At 37.2% G+C, this 24,115-nt stretch overlaps 1 protein-coding gene across 2 annotated transcripts in view; it reads right to left on the bottom strand.

Annotated features, from left to right (window-relative positions):
- Positions 1–11,479: 11,479 nt before the first annotated feature.
- Positions 11,480–24,115, bottom strand: part of LOC126163082 (speckle-type POZ protein-like) — a 29,009-nt gene continuing 16,373 nt past the window's right edge. For both annotated transcript variants that reach the window (XM_049919992.1, XM_049919991.1), the window contains exons 2-3: positions 14,988–15,551; positions 11,480–11,968 (exon numbers count right to left, since the gene is read on the bottom strand). In XM_049919992.1, coding sequence (XP_049775949.1) covers positions 11,902–11,968; positions 14,988–15,532 — 612 coding nt within the window. In that variant the 5' untranslated portion in view covers positions 15,533–15,551 and the 3' untranslated portion in view covers positions 11,480–11,901. The remainder of the gene's footprint in view (positions 11,969–14,987; positions 15,552–24,115) is intronic.

Genomic DNA, 24,115 nt, shown 5'->3' with positions numbered 1-24,115 from the left:
TTGATTTCTTGTCCGCTAATGAGGCAGAGATATTTGTGGCAGAGAGAAAGATCAGACTAGGCAGTAGCAACTACAACTAGGAAATCGTTCTTCAGATAGTACTCAAAGGAGCAGCAATACTCATGTTGTGGGAATGGACCGCCCAATCGATGCATCAGTTCAAACCGTCCGAGTCGATGTTCAAATTCCCAAGGGAGCAGGAAAGACAATCTACGTTGAAGTTAAGTCTGCCCGATGTAAGGAACTTCGTTATTAATTGAGCGATCCGAGAAAAGTGACATATTGGATGCACTGCACTGTTATGTTGCTAGGAGTGTAGGTGTCGCTACAATGATGAGACAGGATGTCGCAAAAGTTCCGGTTACAATAACGAATATGAGCAATGAGGATGTTGTTTTGCCACGAGGAACGAAAGTTGCCGAAGTGTCGAGCGTAAGTAAAAGTGACGTAATACATATTCCAGATGAGGTAACAAATGCTGCAGTTATAAACACAGATTTTTGTAATAATATCGCAAAATTGCAGGAGGCGAAGTTAATAATGAACTGAAGCGCAAGATTTGCACAAGACTTGGAAGAAGATAGAACATTTGACAGCTGATGAACAGAAGATTTTAGCGCCTGTTTTGTTGGAGTATGCAGATTTATTCCGAGAATGTGCAAATTTACCTGTCACTCATTAGTTCAGCATCGTATTCATACAGGGAACGCTGCCCCAATCACACAGAAACCTTACCGAATACGATTCAGTCAAAGAGAGCTGGTAGAAGACATGGTTAAAGAACAATTAGAAGCCGGAATTATAAAACCAAGAGATCCTTCAGATCCACCTTGGTGTTAGCCTGTTGTAACTGTAAAGAAGAAATCAATTTCTGGAGAAACACAGTTCCGTATTTGTGTTGATTACCACTCTTTTAATGCTGTGACCACACCCGATATTTACCCCTTACAAAATTTAGTGGAATTTAGTGGAAACTTTGGATTACTTGGGCAGATGTCGAATTTTTCCAGTATGTGATTTAACAAGTGGTTATCACCAGTTAACAGTGCATCCAGATGATCAAGCTAAAATTTCATTTTTAACAGCAACAGGAGTTTACAAGTATCTTCGTATACCGTTTGGACTTCGTAATTCTCCAGCTACATTTCAACACATGATGAGCTCACCCCAAACACAAGCACTTGTTTACCTTGATGATGTAATAATTTTTGGTGAAAACATGAAGAAGGATACTGAGAGATTACAAGCTGTTTTTGAGCGTATAAGAAGCGCAAACCTGTCTTTATCAATGGATAAATGTCATTTTGCACAAATTAAAGTTAACTATCTTGGTCACGTTATAACCAGTGAAGGTGTTCGACCTGATCCAAAATTAATTGAAGATGTAAAGAATTTTCCTGAACCACAGAATTTGAAAGAACTACAATCATTCTTGGGATTTCTACAGACGATTTATAGCCAGCTACGCGAATCTAGCACATCCAATGACACAGCTACTGAAGAAAGGAGCCACATTTAATTGGTCAACAGAATGCAAAAAGGCAATGGAAGAAGTTAAAACTTCTCTAACCACAGCCCCGGTGTTAGCCTATCTGGACTTCATTAAACCTTTTATTCTTTCAACAGATGCATCCAATTTTGCCATAGGTGTAATCTTGTCTCAAGAAGTTGATGGTCATGAACATCCAATCTCATTTGTTTCCAGACAATTAAACAAAGCAGAATGTAATTGTACTACTACTGAGAAAGAGCTTTGTGCTTTGGTTTTTGGTATAACACATAACAGATGTTTCTTAACAGGAAGAGAATTTACAGTTATTACAGATCATGCCGCACTTAAATGGTTATTGAGCTTAAAGGATCCAAGTTCCAGATTAATTCCAGGGCATTAAGACTGAGTGAGTACCAATTTATGGTTATTCACCGACCTGGTAAACAACGTGAATGCTGATGCAATGAGTCGAAAAGTCAATGTTTGTGTTACAATAAGTCGAGAAGAAGAGTTAAAGGTAGCTCAGGAAGAAGATCCACAATGCATATTATGGAAAAATGATCAACGTTTTGTCGAAATAAGACAGATTATTGTACAAAATCACTAGTAAAGGAAACTGCCTAGTTATTCCAGAAAGCATGAAAGAGGAAATCATGAGAGAACAATATGATTCTTTATTATCAGGACATTGTGGTAAAAAAGCAACAAACATTAAAATAGTTCAAATGTTTTGGTGGCCAAGCCGCAAAGTTGACGTTTTCAAGTTTGTTTCATAATGTGATTCCTGTAACAGACGGAATAATGTAGGAAAAAGTAGAGCTCCATTACAAGAAATGCCATAGACAAGTGAACCATTTGAACGAGTAGGACTAGATGATGTAGGATCCTTGCCTAAGACTAAAGATGGAAACAAATACATGTTGACAATATTAGATCATTTCTCTAGATACCTTCTCATGATACCAATACCTGATCAGAGTGCTGAGACCATAACTAAAGTTTTTGTAAAAGAATGGATTCTTAAGTTTGGATCACCATTAACTATAATTAGTGATCAAGGAACGAATTTTATGAGTGAATTACTTAAACAGACTTGTAAGCTCATGTAAATAACTCAGTTAAGGAGTACACCAGCACACGCTGAAGGAAATGGAAGAGTCCACAGAACAATTCTTACAATGGTCAGCCATTATGTGAGCAGCAAACACGACAATTGGGATGTCTGTTTACTGTACTTGGTAAGTTGTTACAATGCCAAAATGCACAGCTGAACTGGCCTAAGTCCATATGAGATCGTCTATGGAAGAAGTATGCATTCACCCGTGGATTTTGCACGATCGATTGCCGGAATCAGCAATGAACACATAAGGGATCTAGAACGCAAGGTAAAGGAAGCATGGAGGGGAGTGAAACAGCGAAATCATCAATCCTTTCTTCAGCAAGCAAGACGACACGACCGCCAAGCAGCAGTTCCACAGTATCGAGTTGGAGATCTTGTGTATCTGAGCAATGTGGTGTTAAAGAAGAGACAAGTCAAAAAGTTGAAGAAGTTTTGGAAAGGACCATATCCAGTCTTTGAGGTAGTATCGCCAGTCACTCAAGCTCGAACTGCCCTTTCGTTCGATTGTCGTTCATGTCAATAATCGTGTAAAGCCATTTCTGGATAGATTTCTTGTAGTATCACAATAAAATGAGGGCCGACCGAGAGGCAGACCTGCTGTTCTCAAACACAGGAAGCGAGAATCGCGAGGTCGCAGTCCAGACTTCAAGGCCGAGGCATCGTCACGTTCCAAGCGATCCTGTTCCAGACACCCCTACAATCTGTGTAAACATGTGTAGTGTGAGAGAGTGCAATGTATGTGTTTATTTCAGCCATGTGCTTATGTGAATGTGTTGTGAAAATTTAGTACTGAAGTTATTGCACGAGTGCACAAGTGAAACTAAACCTTTTATTCCACAGGTTACCAGAAGAAACTCATTCATTTTATGTTCATTGTTAACTTTAGTATTTAGAACTAATTAACCATGTTCATTTTTATTCTAATGTTTGCTATGATAGCATATTCTACTAATGCTGTAGTAATAGTACCACAGAGTACAGGTGTTTTGTTTTATCACAATCAGACATGGTAGTTTCAACAACTAATGCAAAACTTGTCCTCAAGTACAATTTGAGTGAAATCCAGTAACATTTTAATTCTGTAAAGAAGCAAATTGATCTGATTTGTTCTGTTATGGGTAATGACACAATTTTGGAAATGGGTACATCTTGGTATAATGACTGGATTACGGCCAAAATGCAGGTAGAGTCTACATTTCCCAATTATGAACAAAGGATTTACTGTTTTTTAAAGCTTTTGCCACATAAAACTTTAATTAGACATAAACGTGCCTGGTTTGATTTTGGAGGGAGTATCCTTCATACTGTATTTGGTACTTTAACTAGTCGAGATCTACTGGAAGTTAAATGCAAAATATTAGTGCGTGAACAACAGTCCAGTACAGATTCAACTAACTTTTCTAATGAAATTATCAAATTAAAGAATATGCAAAGAACCATTACTAACAACACAGTTTTCATTGAACATATTGTAAAGCAATTTATCTCTCATTTCCACATAATTCGTAACGAAATGAACACAAATATCCAAGAACTATTCCAAGGATTAAATGCTGTGAGTGCACACTTAAATTAAACACTCTTTTGTTAAGGATTACTTATAGTTTATCAAATGCTAGAATTGATGCCCTTAACTTAACAACAGCCTTAGAAAGTAGTTCAAATGACTGTTTGAGCCGCGTACTACTACATCCAGAACACTTTTTACAGATTCTACCACCAATTGAGCAAAAGCTAGATGCAACATATACTATGATTTACCCTGTTAACTCTTACAATTTATATGCTTACTACAAGTTAACCACCACACACTCTTCAATGATTGAAGATGAATGAACTGTTACTGTTTCTATTCCCATTGCTAGATCAAAGCATAATTTTGAAATGTATAAGATTTATACTTACCCTGTGAAATTGAGACAGGCAGTTATTCATGTAAAGTACATACTGAATGATTATCTACTGATAAGCAAGGACTGAAGATATTTTGTGTCCCTAAATGAAAGTGATTTGCATATGTGTAAATGTAGTCATAAGTTAATTTGCCCTGAATTGGCAGTACTCTTAGACAATAGTGTGTACAGCTGTGAGAAAGAATTGTTTATGAATCATCCCCCAAGAGATGATTGCCCTATAATTTAAACGCATCTTTATCATCCATTTCTTAAACAATGTTGTGAAGGTATAATTTTCTCATTTAATTCCACCCTTGATATCAAATTTACGTGTAAAAATTATGATACACCTGAGCTACCCTTTATACTCAAATTGAATAACAGTGGATTAATCTTGAATGCCACACATTGTGATTTATCATGTGAACTATTTGATACGCCTAATGTGTTGCCAACTACATTTCATGCAACTGGATATTTGCCATTAACTAGAATGTTATCTGTTTATTACAATGATTCATACATAATAACATATGGAAAGCATTCCTTATCAAGTTTTTCTGAAGACAATAATTTAATTAAGGACACCAATGAAAATGTAATCTCTCCAGATAATGAGTTAAATTTCATTGAAGCAGCAAATACAATAAGTCCTTCAATTCATCCAGTAATGTTAATGCATACTTGCTTGTCAGTGTTGTGTTTTTTTTTTTTTTTTTATTAATTTGTCTTTTGTCAACAGCATTTGTCATGTATGAAATTGTCATCTTGAAGGCACGCTTCTCTGTACCTAACGTTACTGTGTCCGCAAATGAAATACATGTTGCAATGCCTTCTGATGCCAAAATGGCGAAACAGAATCATAACGCCCAAGAGGTCATTTTGAGCCACCTATGGTTGCTCTTTTTCTCTGGGGGAGTGTGGTGTAAGAGTCTACGGGTTGCACGCAGCCATACGGTACTGACATGCGCTCGCTGGCCAGCCTATCTGGAATGCTGACAATTTGCATGGTCAGCACATGCGCATCCGGCCACACTGCGATGGGGAGTACACGACTGGCCGCCGTCCGCAACGCGCCTTATTAACTAGTGCGGCCTCGGGCGTGAATATGTCTCTTTTCTTAACTCACCGTGGAGCCTTTCGATGTTGTTGTTGTGGTCTTCAGTCCTGAGACTGGTTTGATGCAGCTCTCCATGCTACTCTATCCTGTGCAAGCTTCTTCATCTCCCAGTACCTACTGTAACTTACATCCTTCTGAATCTGCTTAGTGTATTCATCTCTTGGTCTCCCTCTACGATTTTTACCCTCCACGCTGCCCTCCAGTACTAAATTGGTGATCCCTTGATGCCTCAGAACATGTCCTACCAACCGATCCCTTCTTCTGGTCAAGTTGTGCCACAAACTTCTCTTCTCCCCAGTCCTATTCAATACTTCCTCATTAGTTATGTGATCTACCCATCTAATCTTCAGATTTCTTCTGTAGCACCACATTTCGAAAGCTTCTATTCTCTTCTTGTCCAAACTATTTATCGTCCATGTTTCACTTCCATCTATGGCTACATTCCATACAAATACTTTCAGAAATGACTTCCTGACACTTAAATCTATGCTCGACGTTAACAAATTTCTCTTCTTCAGAAACGCTTTCCTTGCCATTGCCAGTCTACATTTTATATCCTCTCTACTTCGACCATCATCAGTTATTTTGCTCCACAAATAGCAAAACTCCTTTACTGCTTTAAGTGTCTCATTTCCTAATCTAATTCCCTCAGCATCACCCGACTTAATCCGACTACATTCCATTATCCTCATTTTGCTTTTGTTGATGTTCATCTTATATCCTCCTTTCAAGACACTGTCCATTCCATTCAACTGCTCTTCCAAGTCCTTTGCTGTCTCTGACAGAATTACAGTGTCATCGGCGAACCTCAAAGTTTTTATTTCTTCTCCATGGATTTTAATACCTACTCCGAATTTTTCTTTTGTTTCCTTTACTGCTTGCTCAATATACAGACTGAATAACATCGGGGAGAGGCTACAATCCTGTCTTACTCCTTCCCCAACCACTGCTTCCCTTTCATGTCCCTCGACTCTTATAACTGCCATCTGGTCTCTGTACAAATTGTAAATAGCCTTTTGTTCCCTGTATTTTACCCCTGCCACCTTTAGAATTTGAAAGAGAGTATTCCAGTCAACATTGTCAAAAGCTTTCTCCAAGTCTACAAATGCTATAAACGTAGGTTTGCCTTTCCTTATTCTTTCTTCTAAGATAAGCCGTAGGGTCAGTATTGCCTCACGCGTTCCAGTATTTCTACGGAATCCAAACTGATCTTCCCCGAGGTCGGCTTCTACTAGTTTTTCCATTCGTCTATAAAGAATTTGTGTTAGTATTTTGCAGCTGTGGCTTATTAAACTGATTGTTCGGTAATTTTCACATCTGTCAACACCTGCTTTCTTTGGGATTGGAATTATTATATTCTTCTTGAAGTCAGAGTATTTCGCCTGTTTCATACATCTTACTCACCAGGTGGTAGAGTTTTGTCAGGACTGGCTCTCCCAAGGCCGTCAGTAGTTCCAATGGAATGTTGTCTACTCCGGGGGCCTTGTTTCGACTCAGGTCTTTCAGTGCTCTGTCAAACTCTTCACGCAGTATCGTATCTCCCATTTCATCTTCATCTACATCCTCTTCCATTTCCATAATATTGTCCTCAAGTACATCACCCTCTATATACTCCTTCCACCTTTCTGCTTTCCCTTCTTTGCTTAGAACTGGGTTTCCATCTGAGCTCTTGATGTTCATACAAGTGGTTCTCTTATCTCCAAAGGTCTCTTTAATTTTCCTGTAGGCAGTATCTATCTTACCCCTAGTGAGATAAGCCTCTACATCCTTACATTTGTGCTCTAGCCATCCCTGCTTAGCCATTTTGCACTTCCTGTCGATCTCATTTTTGAGACATTTGTGTTCTTTTTTTCCTGCTTCATTTACTGCATTTTTATATTTTCTCCTTTCATCAATTAAATTCAATATTTCTTCTGTTACCCAAGGATTTCTACTAGCCCTCGTCTTTTTACCTACTTGATCCTCTGCTGCCTTCACTACTTCATCCCTCAAAGCTACCCATTCTTCATCTACTGTATTTCTTTCCCCCATTCCTGTCAATTGTTCCCTTATGCTCTCCCTGAAACTCTGTACAACCCCTGGTTCTTTCAGTTTATCCAGGTCCCATCTTGTCAAATTCCCACCTTTTTGCAGCTTCTTCAGTTTTAATCTACACGTCATAACCAATGGATTGTGGTCAGAGTCCACATCTGCTACTGGAAATGTCTTACAATTTAAAACCTGGTTCCTAAATCTCTGTCTTACCATTATATAATCTATCTGATACCTTTTAGTATTTCCAGGGTTCTTCCATGTATACAACCTTCTTTCATGATTCTTGAACCAAGTGTTAGCTATGATTAAGTTGTGCTTTGCGCAAAATTCTACCAGGCGGCTTCCTCTTTCATTTCTTAGCCCCAATCCATATTCACTTACTAAGTTTCCTTCTCTCCCTTTTCCTACTACCGAATTCCAGTCACCCATGACTATTAAATTTTCGTCACCCCTCACTATCTGAATAATTTCTTTTATTTCATCATACATTTCTTCAATTTCTTCGTCATCTGCAGAGCTAGTTGGCATATAAACTTGTACTACTGTAGTAGGCATGGGCTTCGTATCTATCTTGGCCACAATAATGCGTTCATTATGCTGTTTGTAGTAGCTTACCCGCATTCCTATTTTCCTATTCATTATTAAACCTACTCCTGCATTACCCCTATTTGATTTTGTGTTTATAGCCCTGTAGTTATCTGACCAGAAGTATAGTTCCTACTGCCACCGAACTTCACTAATTCCCACTGTATCTAACTTTAACCTATCCATTTCCTTTTAAATTTTCTAACCTACCTGCCTGATTAAGTGATCTGACATTCCACACTCCGATCCGTACAATGCCAGTTTTCTTTCTCCTGATAACGACACCCTCTTGAGTAGTCCCCGCCTGGAGATCCGAATGGGGGACTATTTTACCTCTAGAATATTTTACCCAAGAGGATGCCATCATCATTTAATCATACAATAAAGCTGCATGCCCTCGGGAAAAATTACGGCCATAGTTTCCCCTTGCTTTCAGCCGTTCGCAGTACCAGCACAGCAAGGCCGTTTTGGTTATTGTTACAAGGCCAGATCAGTCAATCATCCAGACTGTTGCCCTTGCAACTACTGAAAAGGCTGCTGCCCCTCTTCAGGAACCACACGTTTGTGTGGCCTCTCGACTGATACCACCGTCCTGGAAGTATCTTATGAAGAGGATTATGCTGATTTCTTTGACAGCAGTGATGAAGCAGAAATAATCGAACCTGCAAATCATTCCAGTGAACCTGCACAATAATGCACGAACAGGAATGATTTTAGAGAAATATCAAGTGATGACTGCCATTTTTATATTGGTAAGGTCCAGGAAACTTTGTGGGTAAATACTCTACTAGCAGTGCCAGGGAAAACAAAGTAAGAATACAATCAAGGTCTGGCCCAAAAAATGCAGTACTGGATAAACTAAAACAGAAAGTTTTCTCAAATTTTTTGATCATGAGACGATTGATTCTGTTGTTGCAAATGCCAACAGACACACAAATAACAAAAGATCATTTGTCCCAACAGTAAGTCTCCCCTGATGCGAGGTTCTCGGCGACTTTCTCAAACTCTACCCCTTTTCCTAAACCTCACCATTACTTTTCTTCACCTCCATTCCTTCCCTTCAACCCTTCAGCCAGGAGGAGGAGCCACTGCCTCTGAAAGCTTGTAAACTGTAATATCTTCTACATCTGTGTTCTCCCACTGCCACTTGGTGAGCAGACTTTTTTTATGTATCCAGTTATTTATATTTTCAGAAAAAGATCTATGAATCACAAAAGGGATAGCGACTGCAGAAGTATTTCTGCTTCTGATATAATGGCTCATTTAGGAAAACTATCTCTCATTGCTGTACAAAAAGCAGGGCACACAAATGTATTCAAGAGTTGTGGGCATCAAACTAAACTGGAAAGATTATTCAAATGTAGCATTTAGCTATTCTTGCTCCGGTCACAGACGTTCGATGATGCTTAAAAAAGAGGATGACTTGCAATTAACAAACTTGCTGTCGTCTGCAACCTCCATTCTGCATTTTTGAGCAACTGAAGAAATAAGTACAGCCCACAGCACTTTACAACCACAGACAAAAAGAGCTTGTTCCATTTTGCAGTTTTCAGTTTGTGCAGTACATGTCCAATACGAAAGTCAAATATGCTTTGAAGTTTTATGCATTGTGCAGTAGCAAGACTTTCATGCTTGTAATTTTCAAGTATACTGTGGGAGAGAAAATTCTAGACATTATCTTGCACCTAACCATCCAACGGATACTGTGAAGATGTTAGCTGAACCGATCAAGGGCACTCAAATGAATAGCTACAGGTATCTGTTATAGCAGCTATCCTTTAACACAGTGTCTTTTGGAAAACATTCTAACCTTCACTGAGACTATGAAAAAGAACAACGAAGAAATATTTGCCAACGGGTCACAAGAAACTGTCTTTCCTGATTTTAAGATGACTTCGGTCTAGTTTCTTGCCAAACAAAAACAAACAGGCTGTGTTTTTCCTATACTGATGCACAGAACTGATGAAAGAGACATGACTAGAGGCAAGTCTGTTGAAAATTTGGATTACAATGCAATCAAGGGTGAAATAGACACTTTATTACACGATTAAATCCTACTCGACACAAAGGACAATAAGACGATGGGCCTTGGTGGTGTTTTTGCATTATCTGTATATTACTGGTATATTTTCACAAGCCTTATTCTTTGCAAAAAAAAAAAAAAAAATAAAATAAATAAATAAAAAATAAAAAAATAAAATAAAATCCAGAAATTTTTTTCTCTAGAAGAACGTACTTTACAATGGAGAGCCATTTGAAAGAAAAGGCTCAACACACTATTCTACCACGGGATATTAAAGGATTTCTTATAGCTCTAGCCCCAAAAATAACAAAGAGGTTGTTGAAAGATGTTGGAAGTGCCATCTTTCTGGTGGTAAAAGATGATGGATGATAATTATGATATTGTGACTACTGTGACATGCAATAATTTAGTTTACAGAGCATCTCCTGAACAAGAAAGTGTACGACTGTCAATGTGTACTCAATTTTTTAATTGGCCGCCTTGTTATTTATTATGACCACACATACAATTCTACTGATTATGCATTTTTGTAAAACTTGCTTTAAAAATTGCCAATAACAGCACTGTCAATTGCAGCTATAATTTGTTTATTATTTGTTATTAAAGTCACCCTGAGGAAACTTCCTGGCAACTTGTCTGTCAGATATTCCAAAATAATTTGAATCTGCTGCCATTAAGAACGATCTTTCTTATGGTTGATAACCCCATCTTTAACTACCAGAAAATTACAAAGTTTTCTTGTTAAATGGTATTTAAAGTTAGCAGCAATGAGTGAGGCACATTCCTGCTTAGTTAACTGTCTTCGGCATGCTTCCCACAGGGTTAAATGTCCAACAACCATTCCTTACCTGTTAACTTACATATTTCAATTCCTTGGCATTCACGACACATCTTAATTGTGAGCCAACTGGGATGGACTGATCGCTGATGGCTACAGTAGCCATGCAGAAATGCACTGTACATAGGTAGCAGCTCAATTGCAACCTACCATGGTAAGTTACTACTGTTTAGTTAACAGGTGACACTGCTCAAGGGATGCAGTGTGCACAATTGATGGAAAGTATTTTTTAAGACATTAACACATGGAAAACATTTATATTTGAAATTTTCTCTTTGCCAATTTGCTGTGGGCAAGGATTATCACTGGTTTCAACATAAAGATATTGGAAAGAACTATGGAAAGTCTTGGAGTTACATTAGTAATCAGTCCTTGAAAATTCATACATTTATTACATAACAATGCATTATACAAAAACTGCTTAAATCAAGTTCCTCAGTCATTGTAATATATTTTGGCACAACTTGCCTGTGAAGAGAAATTCCAGTCTTGTGTAGTCACTGTTCAGCTTTTAGTAAAAATCAATAGCATCTATTAAATATTTATTTTCATGTCACCTGAACTGTGACCAACCATCTGCCATTATATTGGAGTAATCCATGAACTCAAAAAGTTACGCATGTAACAAAAGCTATGTGAGTGGAAGAGATTATCACAGCACTTCTATATAGTGTCATGAGTCTTATTCACCCAGTGTGGCAGAAATAACTGTTTAGGAACTTTCACAGAGACCATAACGAAACACATTACACGTCTGCTTCTGATGACATCTTTTTAAAATCACATTTTCCCCATCAAGTAGAGATCTTTTCTTCATCCATCCGAATCCCACTGGCCAGCAGTTTCCCCAATTCGTCCACACTGAACAAAAATAGCACCGAATAATATAGTAACAATTAAAAACATATTACCATTAAACAAAATATTCATAAAATTATCAAACAGATATTGTGACAAATGTAAAGCTATGCTCACTTTGAAACTTTTTACAGCTATATTTTTAATTGTGTGTTTATTTATTTAATTTTGTGTATGATACTGCTATCTTCGTAAACTGTGCATCAAGAATGCTAGTTCATGCTCTATGTGTCATTTACCTCAAGTAAGTCACTATCGTTTTCTGGACTGGCTTCCTGGATGCAGTTTGAAGTAACTACTAAAAATGTCCCTCTTCCATTTGGTAGACATATGAACAACCCAACACATGGCACACCACTGAGAGCTAACCTCTTTTCAGCTATGACCAAGCTCTGTGCACTGCATTTTGAAGAGCAGTCAATAAGATGGGCTTTGCTAAGCTATATTATTGTCACAAAAGTTCTAATATATCTGCACAAGTACTGGGAGCCATGCTGCCATCATCACTTCCCATAGCTGTTGATGTGGGTGTGCAGCAGGAAATTCACACAGCGAACAACCGGCAACCAACATGGTTGCACACGCATTCAGGAGTACTAATACCTCCTAGTACATGTGTGTTCTCCAAAATAAATCGAAGTTTTGTTGGGTTGACAGTGTAGCCAACCAATGGTACATACAGCAACATAAGAAATAGCGAAAGAAGTTCATAAAAGCATCACTGATTGGTTTCTGTGAGTAGTTTCACCTTCAATTTCAAAAAGGAACAACATACTCAGCTCTACACATCTAGGTGCACTACACTAATGCTAAGTCTAACACACGGTAAGAAAATAATAAACAGGACAGAGACTTGAAAATTATTAGGTGTTCATATTGATGAGAACTTAAGTGAGAAAAATCACATTTTCGAATGCCTAAAATAACTTAGTTCAGACACATTTGCAGTTAGAAAAATTGCAAATCCTATTTGGGAGGAGCGATCAGTGAACTGACATATTTTGCATATTCTCGTTCAATAATGTCAAATGATACAATGTTCTATGGCAACTCATCTTTAAAAAACGAAGTCTTTATTGCCTACAAACATGTTGTAAGAGTAATACGTGGTGCATACACACAAACATCCTGTAGTTATCTATTGAAGGAGTTAGCCATTCTTACTACTGCTTCACAGTAAATTTATTCCCTCATGAGGTTTGTTATAAATAATCCACTACAGTCCAAAAAGAACAATGGTTTACTCCACATTATTGTTGTCTTTAGCACAAAAAAAAGGTGCAAAAAGTTGCAACAAAAATTTCTGATCACTTACGCACTGATATACGTGGAGGGACCAAACTTCGGAGCCCTATATGCAACAAGATTCTCCGATTTATTGTTGTCTGACAGTCAAGGATTTATTTTGACAGTGCAACATATTGCTGTTTGCCTTCATTGCAAATCAGTACACTTTGGGTGTACCTATAGCAACAAATGCAGCCTGTAGTAAGTGGGAAAAAAAATGATATTTCACATGTAAAAAAGATTTATTTTGTTATGTTTTTGAACTTCCACTGCTGTAAGTGTGAATCCTGAATCCTTCCTGGTCATGCTGACAAGGTTTTATGAATTTATTTGTAAAAGTATAGACAACAGTAATTAAAATATCCTGTGGTGCCTCTCCTGCTCTAATTTGGCCAGTTTAACATCCTGCCCCCCCCCTTAAGGCACTGGTCTCAGATTTGTAAGGACGGATGCTTCCACTACATCCGGACATCCTGGTTTAGGTTTTCTGTGAGTTTCCTAAATCTTTTCAGGCAAATGCCTCTCCTCCTTTAACACACATGCATATTGATATGTTTCTATATACAACTTATGTATTCCTTGTATTACACTGACCGATCCTATATCATTGTAAAATGATCCTACGGCACACAAATTACTCCTACTGATAACATCATAAATAACAAACAAGGGAAACTTAAGTCTACAGAATATAATTCAATAAAAACAGTTCTTGAGAGTGTAACTATACAGTGTAAATATATCTGGGATATCAGTCATAAGTAGGGCACACATGCAGGCTATCCCAGGAGGACAGTTCATATGGACAAATGCTCCCTTTGGAATGTTTTTCTCTCTTCTACTGTCACTGATCAAGCCACATTTACATGGCTTACAGTCAGTAATACATGCTATGTAATAACCATCAATGTTTGCAGGACAAGCCACAAAGTGCAATGGAAACAAATGTGGTGCTTAATGACTCAGGATAGCTTTATAAATCCTGTGATTTTGCAGTCACAAACAACAGGTCAGAAATACTTTTACTGATTTGGAAAATGTGCTAATGGGTTACAAGGGAACATTTTGTCTGTAGTGCAAGAGTGATTTACATTCTCTACGATACAGCTTTTCCATAATCTAACGTACATTTTGTTCTCCCTAAAGGCCATAAATGCACTGAGGTTGATACTCGTTTGCCTTTTACAAATTTTACTGTGAATAGTTTAAAACAGACTGCAAACTGTTGTAAATTTAGTGTGAAATGCTGTAAATGTTTTGTCGCCATCCTCAAACTGAAATATATCTATTCAAATAATAACCTTGCTTTTGACAGCAGTGAAATAGCTGTTAAATACAAACACAAATAAAGAGTATAGAAAGTGCTATTGTGTTTTGTGAGTGGTTCAGTTGATTCAGGGGTGTGAGAGTTGCAAAAATTAATCCAAAATAACAGATACCATAAGCATAGTGTTTTGCAAGATAAGTTGCAAATATATAAAAATACAGTGTTTGCACCTGATTCAAACGTAAGACAGACGTAACAGCTGCTGAAACTTGAATTCAATATTTGCTATATTTACAGTATAAATGTAGACAAGCAATATTTTTCTTTGTGCCTCATATGTGAAAGAAGATTGCATCTGAATCACCTATACAAATTGCAAGTAATTTTTGTGCTACAGGATCACAACAACCTTCACAACAAACTGGAAACAGGCAAAAACAAAGTGGGCAAAAACAAAGTCATGCAGACCTGGCTTCCGTAATCGCGTGGGAGGCCACTAGGCGGGATATCTCCACCAGCGGCCTCGGATCTTTCCTCAGCTCCTGGACCCACCCCTGAGAGCCCAGTACTGGCAGAGCGTGCCTTGCAAAGTATTCAATGGCCGCCTTACGGAGGTGTGGGCACGAGTGCCGCAGGGCGAGCACGCAGTACGGCACAGTGTTCTCCACATGTAAATCCTTGACCAGATGCTGCTCGCACATCTCCTTCAGCACGTGCAGCTCGTATCTGTCTGCGAGCACCAGCAGTTGGGGTGCTACACTCTGCAGCTGCGGTACCTCGTCCGTGTACAAGAAGGTCAGCAACTGCTGCACCACATCCACAGGCATGTCGGGGATTAAGATTAACTCCTTCCCCCGGCGGAGTAACGCTTCGAACACGGAGCTCTGAGCCACCAGCACCGAGCTGTGGGCCGGCAATCTGCCATCTGCAGCCACCATCCAGACGTCAGCACCCAACCCCGACTCCAATAAAGACCTCAGTTCATTTGGTGGACTTCCGTGTGGCTGTTGCATATTGAGCACTGTTAACAACCTGAAATCACCAAAGCACCACATTAAAATTCTTTACTAGGTACTCTAACACCTTAATGTCTTATTATTTTTCTGCCTCGACAGAGAACAACAGGTAAATATAGTATCAATCAAACATATGCAAGAAATCTTGAGGGCAATATAAAGTTGCCGATACCACTTTTGTACCCAATCATCATCGCTACTTGTTACGCACGTACTGCCTGGACCCCAATTACATTATTGGTGGCTCACCACTATTTACAGCAGACTTCAAAGATCTGTAAAATGCTGAGGGAATGTGCATTTCACAGAATAGCGGTGAGGGCCTCAACAAACAAATGAGCATCAAAGACACAGAGACCACTACAAGTCATACTTAGTTATAAGTGGCAGCAGTGGCTACGAATAACAACATAGCTAGCAGCACCTGAAGAAGACAACTGGATTGGTCATCGAAATACTGCGCATAAAAATGGAAGCAACTACTCGGCTGAACATCTGAAAGCACTATTGATCAATCATACCAAGACAACCAGAAATTGCAATTTTTTTTTTTTTTTTTTTTTTTTTTTTTTTTTTTTTTTTTTTTTTTGCAGAGTATGACCTGTGTAGCTGTTTAACGTATGCTTGAGTGAAAAGTGAATGCAGAAGGGGGTGACTTGTTTATATCATCAATTACATTTTGATTTTAATATGGATACCATACTGTAACTTTTGTTTCCAAGCTCATCTAAAATATTTTGCTTCTACACATGCCAACAACAAAAAAGAAAATAATAATAATAATAATAATAATAATAATAATAATGGTAACGACACTGCTAGCCAACTGGAAAACGATTTAAATCCAAATAGAGGTGTTTTGCAGGATATGCTTCCTGCAACCACCCTAGAAGGAAAACAAAGACAGAGATGAGATGGTCAGAGGAAGTTAATCGACACCTCACGTTCTGCTATTACCAAGCAACAAACCTAGGAACCAACACAACTGGATACAGATCACAAGTATATACAACATTTATTACCAGATACCCGGAATTAAAATTTTTAACAGAACAACGACTAGCTGATCAGATCCGTGTAATAATAAAAAATAACAGGATACCCCAGTCAGAATTAGAAAACATCAAACAACAAGTACAACAAATACTGGAACAAAATAATGTGCAATCAGAAGAAGAAGAAAATGCAGTAATGGACTCAAACATCCCAGAGCAAACAAACAAAGACCAACACGCATCAATTAAACAATCAGAGGAAAACGAAATCTTAACACAGCCACCAGAACAAGCACAAATAGAACACGAAGAGACACACGTGTTAGATATAGAAGAGAAATTTCAGCTGATATATATAGAATACAAAGACACAAATACAGACATTAGACCATTCTTGCATAGACCGCCAAATAACCCACAAGTCGAAACAACAATAAAAACTATCAACACAATCATACACAACAAAATAAATGAAAACACAACTATGGAAGAGTTACAACTACTGGTTTATATAGGAGCACACACTACACTAAGTATACACACTAGGCAGAGATCAGAACAAACCAACACACAGAAGAAGCCCACAAAACCAGCATGGCAACACAGGCTACAGATCAGAACAGAAAAACTGAGAAAAGACATTGGACAGCTAACACAATTTATAAGAAATGAAATATCAGACAAAAAACGGAAAAGGTTAGGTAAAATCTCACAACAAGAAGCAATAGAGCAATTAGATGAAAAAAAGCAGAAATTGCAAGCATTGGCCAAACGACTTAGAAGATACAAAAAAAAGTGAAAATAGAAGGAAACAAAACCAAACATTCAGCACAAACCAAAAGAGATTATACCAAACAATAGATAACACACACATTAAAATAGACAATCCACCAAACATAACAGACATGGAATCCACCAAACATAACAGACATGGAACACTTCTGGAGCAACATATGGTCAAACCCGGTACAACAGAACAGGCATGCACAGTGGATACAAGCAGAAACAGACACATACAAGATGATACCACAAATGCCTGAAGTGATAATTTTGCAACATGAAGTCACCCGAGCAATTAATTCTACACACAATTGGAAAGCCCCTGGAAATGATAAAATAGCAAATTACTGGCTAAAGAAGTTCGCCTCAACACATTCACATCTCACTAAATTATTTAACAGTTACATTGCAGACCCATTCTCATTCCCTGATACACTTGCACATGGAATAACCCATCTGAAACCTAAAGATCAAGCAGACACAGCAAACCCAGCTAAATATCGCCCCATAACATGCCTACCAACAATATACAAAATATTAACTTCAGTCATTACATAGAAATTAATGACGCATACAACACAGAACAAAATTATAAATGAAGAACAAAAAGGCTGCTGCAAAGGAGCACGAGGATGTAAAGAGCAACTGATAATAGATACAGAGGTGACATATCAAGCTAAAACTAAACAAAGGTCCCTACACTACGCATACATTGATTACCAAAAAGCCTTTGATAGTGTACCCCACTCATGGTTACTACAGATATTGGAAATATACAAAGTAGATCCTCATTTGATACAGTTTCTAAACATAGTAATGAAAAACTGGAAAACCACACTTAATATCCAAACAAATTCAGATAACATCACATCACAGCCAATACAGATTAAGCGTAGAATATACCAAGGAGACTCATTAAGCCCTTTCTGGTTCTGTCTTGCTCTGAACCCACTATCCAACATGCTAAATAATACAAATTATGGATACAATATTACTGGAACATACCCACACAAAATCACACATTTGCTATACATGGATGATCTAAAACTACTGGCAGCAACAAATCAACAACTCAACCAATTACTAAAGATAACAGAAGTATTCAGCAATGATATAAATATGGCTTTTGGAACAGACAAATGTAAGAAAAATAGCATAGTCAAGGGAAAACACACTAAACAAGAAGATTACATATTGGATAACAACAGCGACTGCATAGAAGCGATGGAAAAAACAGATACCTATAAATATCTAAAATACAGACAAAAAATAGGAATAGATAATACAAATATTAAAGAAGAACTAAAATAAAAATATAGACAAAGACTAACAAAAATACTGAAAACAGAATTGACAGCAAGAAACAAGACAAAAGCTATAAATACTTATGCTATACCAATACTGACCTACTCATTTGGAGTAGTGAAATGGAGTAACACAGACCTAGAAGCACTCAATACACTTACACGTTCACAATGCCACAAATATAGAATACATCACATACATTCAGCAACAGAAAGATTCACATTAAGCAGAAAGGAAGGAGGAAGGGGATTCATTGACATAAAAAACCTACATTATGGGCAGGTAGACAATTTAAGAAAATTCTTTCTAGAACAAGCAGAAACTAGCAAAATACACAAAGCAATCACTCATATAAATACATCGGCTACTGCACTGCAATTTCATAACAACTTCTACAACCCTTTAGATCACTTAACATCAACAGATATGAAGAAAGTCAATTGGTAATAGAAAACACTACATGGCAAGCACCCGTATCATCTAACACAGCCACACATCGATCAAGACGCATCCAACACGTGGCTAAGAAAAGGCAATATATACAGTGAGACGGAAGGATTCATGATTGCAATACAGGATCAAACAATAAACACCAGATATTACTAAAGATCCCAGTACCACAACAGATAAATGCAGACTTTGCAAACAACAAATAGAAACGGTAAATTACATCACAAGTGGATGTACAATACTAGCAAATACAGAATACCCCAGAAGACATGACAATGTAGCAAAAATAATACATCAACAACTTGCCATAAAACATAAACTAATAAAACAACACGTTCCCACATACAAGTACACACCACAAAATATACTGGAGAATGATGAATACAAATTATACTGGAACAGAACGATTATAATAGATAAAACAACACCACATAACAAACCTGACATCATACTCACCAATAAAAAGAAGAAATTAACACAACTAATTGAAATATCCATACCCAACACAACAAATATACAGAAGAAAACAGGAGAAAAAATTGAAAAATACATCCAACTGGCTGAGGAAGTCAAGGACATGTGGCATCAGGATAAAGTTGACATTATACCAATTATACTATCAACTACAGGAGTCATACCTCACAATATCCACCAGTACATCAATGCAATACAGCTACATCCAAACATATATATACAACTACAAAAATCTGTAATTATTGATACACGTTCAATGACCCGAAAGTTCCTAAATGCATTATAACATATACCGTACAGTTAAAAGGAAGTCACGCTTTATCAAGGTCCGCGTCACTGTCCATTTTTGACCAGACATAACGTCTGAGAATAGAAGGAAATAATAATAATAATAATAACAATAATAATAACCATACAGTTACAAGGAAGTCACGCTTGACCGAGGTCCGCGTCACGTTCCATTTTTAACCAGACTTAAGTCTGAGAAAAAAAAAGGTCAAAAAGATGATGATGATAATAATAATAATAATAATAATAATAATAATAATAATAATAATAATAATAATAATAATAATAATAATGGAACGTGACGCGGACCTCGGTCAAGCGTGACTTCCTTGTAACTGTATGGTATATGTTATATTGCATTTAGGAACTTTCGGGTAATTGAACATGTATCAATAATTACAGATTTTTGTAGTTGTATATATATGTTTGGATGTAGCTGTATTGCATTGATGTACTGGTGAATATTGTGAGGTATGACTCCTGTAGTTGATAGTATAATTGGGATAATGTCGACTTTATCCTGATGCCACATGTCCTTGACTTCCTCAGCCAGTTGGATGAATTTTTCAATTTTTTCTCCTGTTTTCTTCTGTATATTTGTTGTGTTGGGTATGGATATTTCAATTAGTTGTGTTAATTTCTTCTTTTTATTGGTGAGTATGATGTCAGGTTTGTTATGTGGTGTTGTTTTATCTGTTATAATCGTTCTGTTCCAGTATAATTTGTATTAATCATTCTCCAGTATATTTTGTGGTGTGTACTTGTATGTGGGAACGTGTTGTTTTATTAGTTTATGTTTTATGGCAAGTTGTTGATGTATTATTTTTGCTACATTGTCATGTCTTCTGGGGTATTCTGTATTTGCTAGTATTGTACATCCGCTTGTGATGTGATCTACTGTTTCTATTTGTTGTTTGCAAAGTCTGCATTTATCTGTTGTGGTATTGGGATCTTTAATAATATGCTTGCTGTAATATCTGGTGTTTATTGTTTGATCCTGTATTGCGATCATGAATCCTTCCGTCTCACTGTACATATTGCCATTTCTTAGCCATGTGTTGGATGCGTCTTGATCTATGTGTGGCTGTGTTAGATGATACGGGTGCTTGCCGTGTAGTGTTTTCTTTTTCCAATTTACTTTCTTTGTATCTGTTGATGTTATGTGATCTAAAGGGTTGTAGAAGTGGTTATGAAATTGCAATGGTGTAGCTGATGTATTTATATGAGTGATTGCTTTGTGTATTTTGCTAGTTTCTGCTCGTTCTAGAAAGAATTTTCTTAAATTGTCTACCTGTCCATAATGTAGGTTTTTTATATCTATAAATCCCCTTCCACCTTCCTTTCTGCTTAATGTGAATCTTTCTGTTGCTGAATGTATGTGATGTATTCTATATTTGTGGCATTGTGATCGTGTAAGTGTATTGAGTGCTTCTAGGTCTGTGTCACTCCATTTCACTACTCCAAATGAGTAGGTCAATACTGGTATAGCATAAGTATTTATAGCTTTTGTCTTGTTTCTTGCTGTCAATTCTGTTTTCAGTATTTTTGTTAGTCTTTGTCTATATTTTTCTTTTAGTTCTTCTTTAATATTTGTATTATCTATTCCTATTTTTTGTCTGTATCCTAGGTATTTATAGGCATCTGTTTTTTCCATCGCTTCTATGCAGTCGCTGTTGTTATCCAATATGTAATCTTCTTGTTTAGTGTGTTTTCCCTTGACTATGCTATTTTTCTTACATTTGTCTGTTCCAAAAGCCATATTTATATCATTGCTGAATACTTCTGTTATCTTTAGTAATTGGTTGAGTTGTTGATTTGTTGCTGCCAGTAGTTTTAGATCATCCATGTATAGCAAATGTGTGATTTTGTGTGGGTATGTTCCAGTAATATTGTATCCATAATTTGTATTATTTAGCATGTTGGATAGTGGGTTCAGAGCAAGACAGAACCAGAAAGGACTTAATGAGTCTCCTTGGTATATTCCACGCTTAATCTGTATTGGCTGTGATGTGATGTTATCAGAATTTGTTTGGATATTAAGTGTGGTTTTCCAGTTTTTCATTACTGTGTTTAGAAACTGTATCAATTTAGGATCTACTTTGTATATTTCCAAAATCTGTAGTAACCATGAGTGGGGTACACTATCAAAGGCTTTTTGGTAATCAATGTATGCGTAGTGTAGGGACCTTTGTTTAGTTTTCGCTTGATATGTCACCTCTGTATATTATCAGTTGCTCTTTACATCCTCGTGCTCCTTTGCAACAGCCTTTTTGTTCTTCATTTATAATTTTGTTCTGTGTTGTATGTGTCATTAATTTCTGTGTGATGAATGAAGTTAATATTTTGTATATTGTTGGTAGGCATGTTATGGGGCGATATTTAGCTGGGTTTGCTGTGTCTGCTTGATCTTTAGGTTTCAGATGGGTTATTCCATGTGCAAGTGTATCAGGGAATGTGTATGGGTCTGCAATGTAACTGTTAAATAATTTAGTTAGATGTGAATGTGTTGAGGTGAACTTCTTTAGCCAGTAATTTGCTATTTTATCATTTCCAGGGGCTTGCCAATTGTGTGTAGAATTAATTGCTCGGGTGACTTCATGTTGCAAAATTATCACTTCAGGCATTTGTGGAATCATCTTGTATGTGTCTGTTTCTGCTTGTATCCACCGTGCATGCCTGTTATGTTGTACCGGGTTTGACCATATGCTGCTCCAGAAGTGTTCCATGTCTGTTATGTTTGGTGGATTGTCTATTTTAATGTGTGTGTTATCCATTGTTTGGTATAATCTCTTTTGGTTTGTGTTGAATGTTTGGTTTTGTTTCCTTCTATTTTCACTTTTTTTGTATCTTCTAAGTCGTTTGGCCAATGCTTGCAATTTCTGCTTTTTTTCATCTAATTGCTCTATTGCTTCTTGTTGTGAGATTTTACCTAACCTTTTCCGTTTTTTGTCTGATATTTCATTTCTTATAAATTGTGTTAGCTGTCCAATGTCTTTTCTCAGTTTTTCTATTCTGATCTGTAGCCTGTGTTGCCATGCTGGTTTTGTGGGCTTCTTCTGTGTTGGTTTGTTCTGATCTCTGCCTAGTGTGTATACTTAGTGTAGTGTGTGCTCCTATATAAACCAGTAGTTGTAACTCTTCCATAGTTGTGTTTTCATTTATTTTGTTGTGTATGATTGTGTTGATAGTTTTTATTGTTGTTTCGACTTGTGGGTTATTGGGCGGTCTATGCAGGAATGGTCTAATGTCTGTATTTGTGTCTTTGTATTCTATATATGTCAGATGAAATTTCTCTTCTATATCTAACACGTGTCTCTTCGTGTTCTATTTGTGCTTGTTCTGGTGGCTGTGTTAAGATTTCGTTTTCCTCTGATTGTTTAATTGATGCGTGTTGGTCTTTGTTTGTTTGCTCTGGGATGTTTGAGTCCATTACTGTGTTTTCTTCTTCTTCTTCTGATTGCACATTATTTTGTTCCAGTATTTGTTGTACTTGTTGTTTGATGTTTTCTAATTATTATTATTATTATTATTATTATTATTATTCTGAATTGCAAGGTCATTATTTACTCTCATTCCCTATTGCAGTGGACAGCATGGGCTCCATTTGAACTCCACCCACAGTAGAGCTTAATGCCAGGACAATCCATGTGAAACAGCAGCATTTTTTTTTTTCTTTTTATAAAACAGAGAAAGTATTACACATGTAAACTGATGTACCCTACATAACACTGTGCCAGATTATAGTCACTGGAACATGCAAATAACTTACAAACTCCAAGAATCATTCAGAAAGTACTATCACCTTTTTTTTCCATGGATGCTGTACAACCCACAGAAAAAATAATACAACAGTTCAAAAAGTGAGCCTTTCCAGATACAAACCACCATCAATGATTTTTATCAGTGACAAACAGCAGCTAAAAACTCAAGTATATATACTGAAAACGTTTCAATTTCCCTGACCATTGTTGCATCATAAAGCATGGTACAAATCAGTATGAAATAATTCGGACAGCACTGGAAGGATAAATCATCTTAGTGCACTTTGTTTCTGTCTGTCATTAACGGTCACCATAATGTCTGTCTACTGAATAAAATCTTCACTCTGCACTGTTGTGGAACTATTCAACACACGACAACTGTGACATGGCTTAGGACTGAAAACTGGCCCTCTGCCTCTTGCTAACTGAAAAAAGAAAATTAATCAGTGTGGAAGCTCCGTCAACTATCCCCACTAGATAAACCCATGTCCATCAGTAACAAAGAAAGCCGACAGCTCCTACACAGT

This window comes from Schistocerca cancellata, chromosome 2 (assembly GCF_023864275.1).
Source record: "Schistocerca cancellata isolate TAMUIC-IGC-003103 chromosome 2, iqSchCanc2.1, whole genome shotgun sequence".
NCBI classification, from domain to species: Eukaryota; Metazoa; Arthropoda; class Insecta; order Orthoptera; family Acrididae; genus Schistocerca; species Schistocerca cancellata.
Note: the sequence above shows the minus strand (reverse complement) of the source record. Positions and strands in the feature narration are given on the sequence as shown.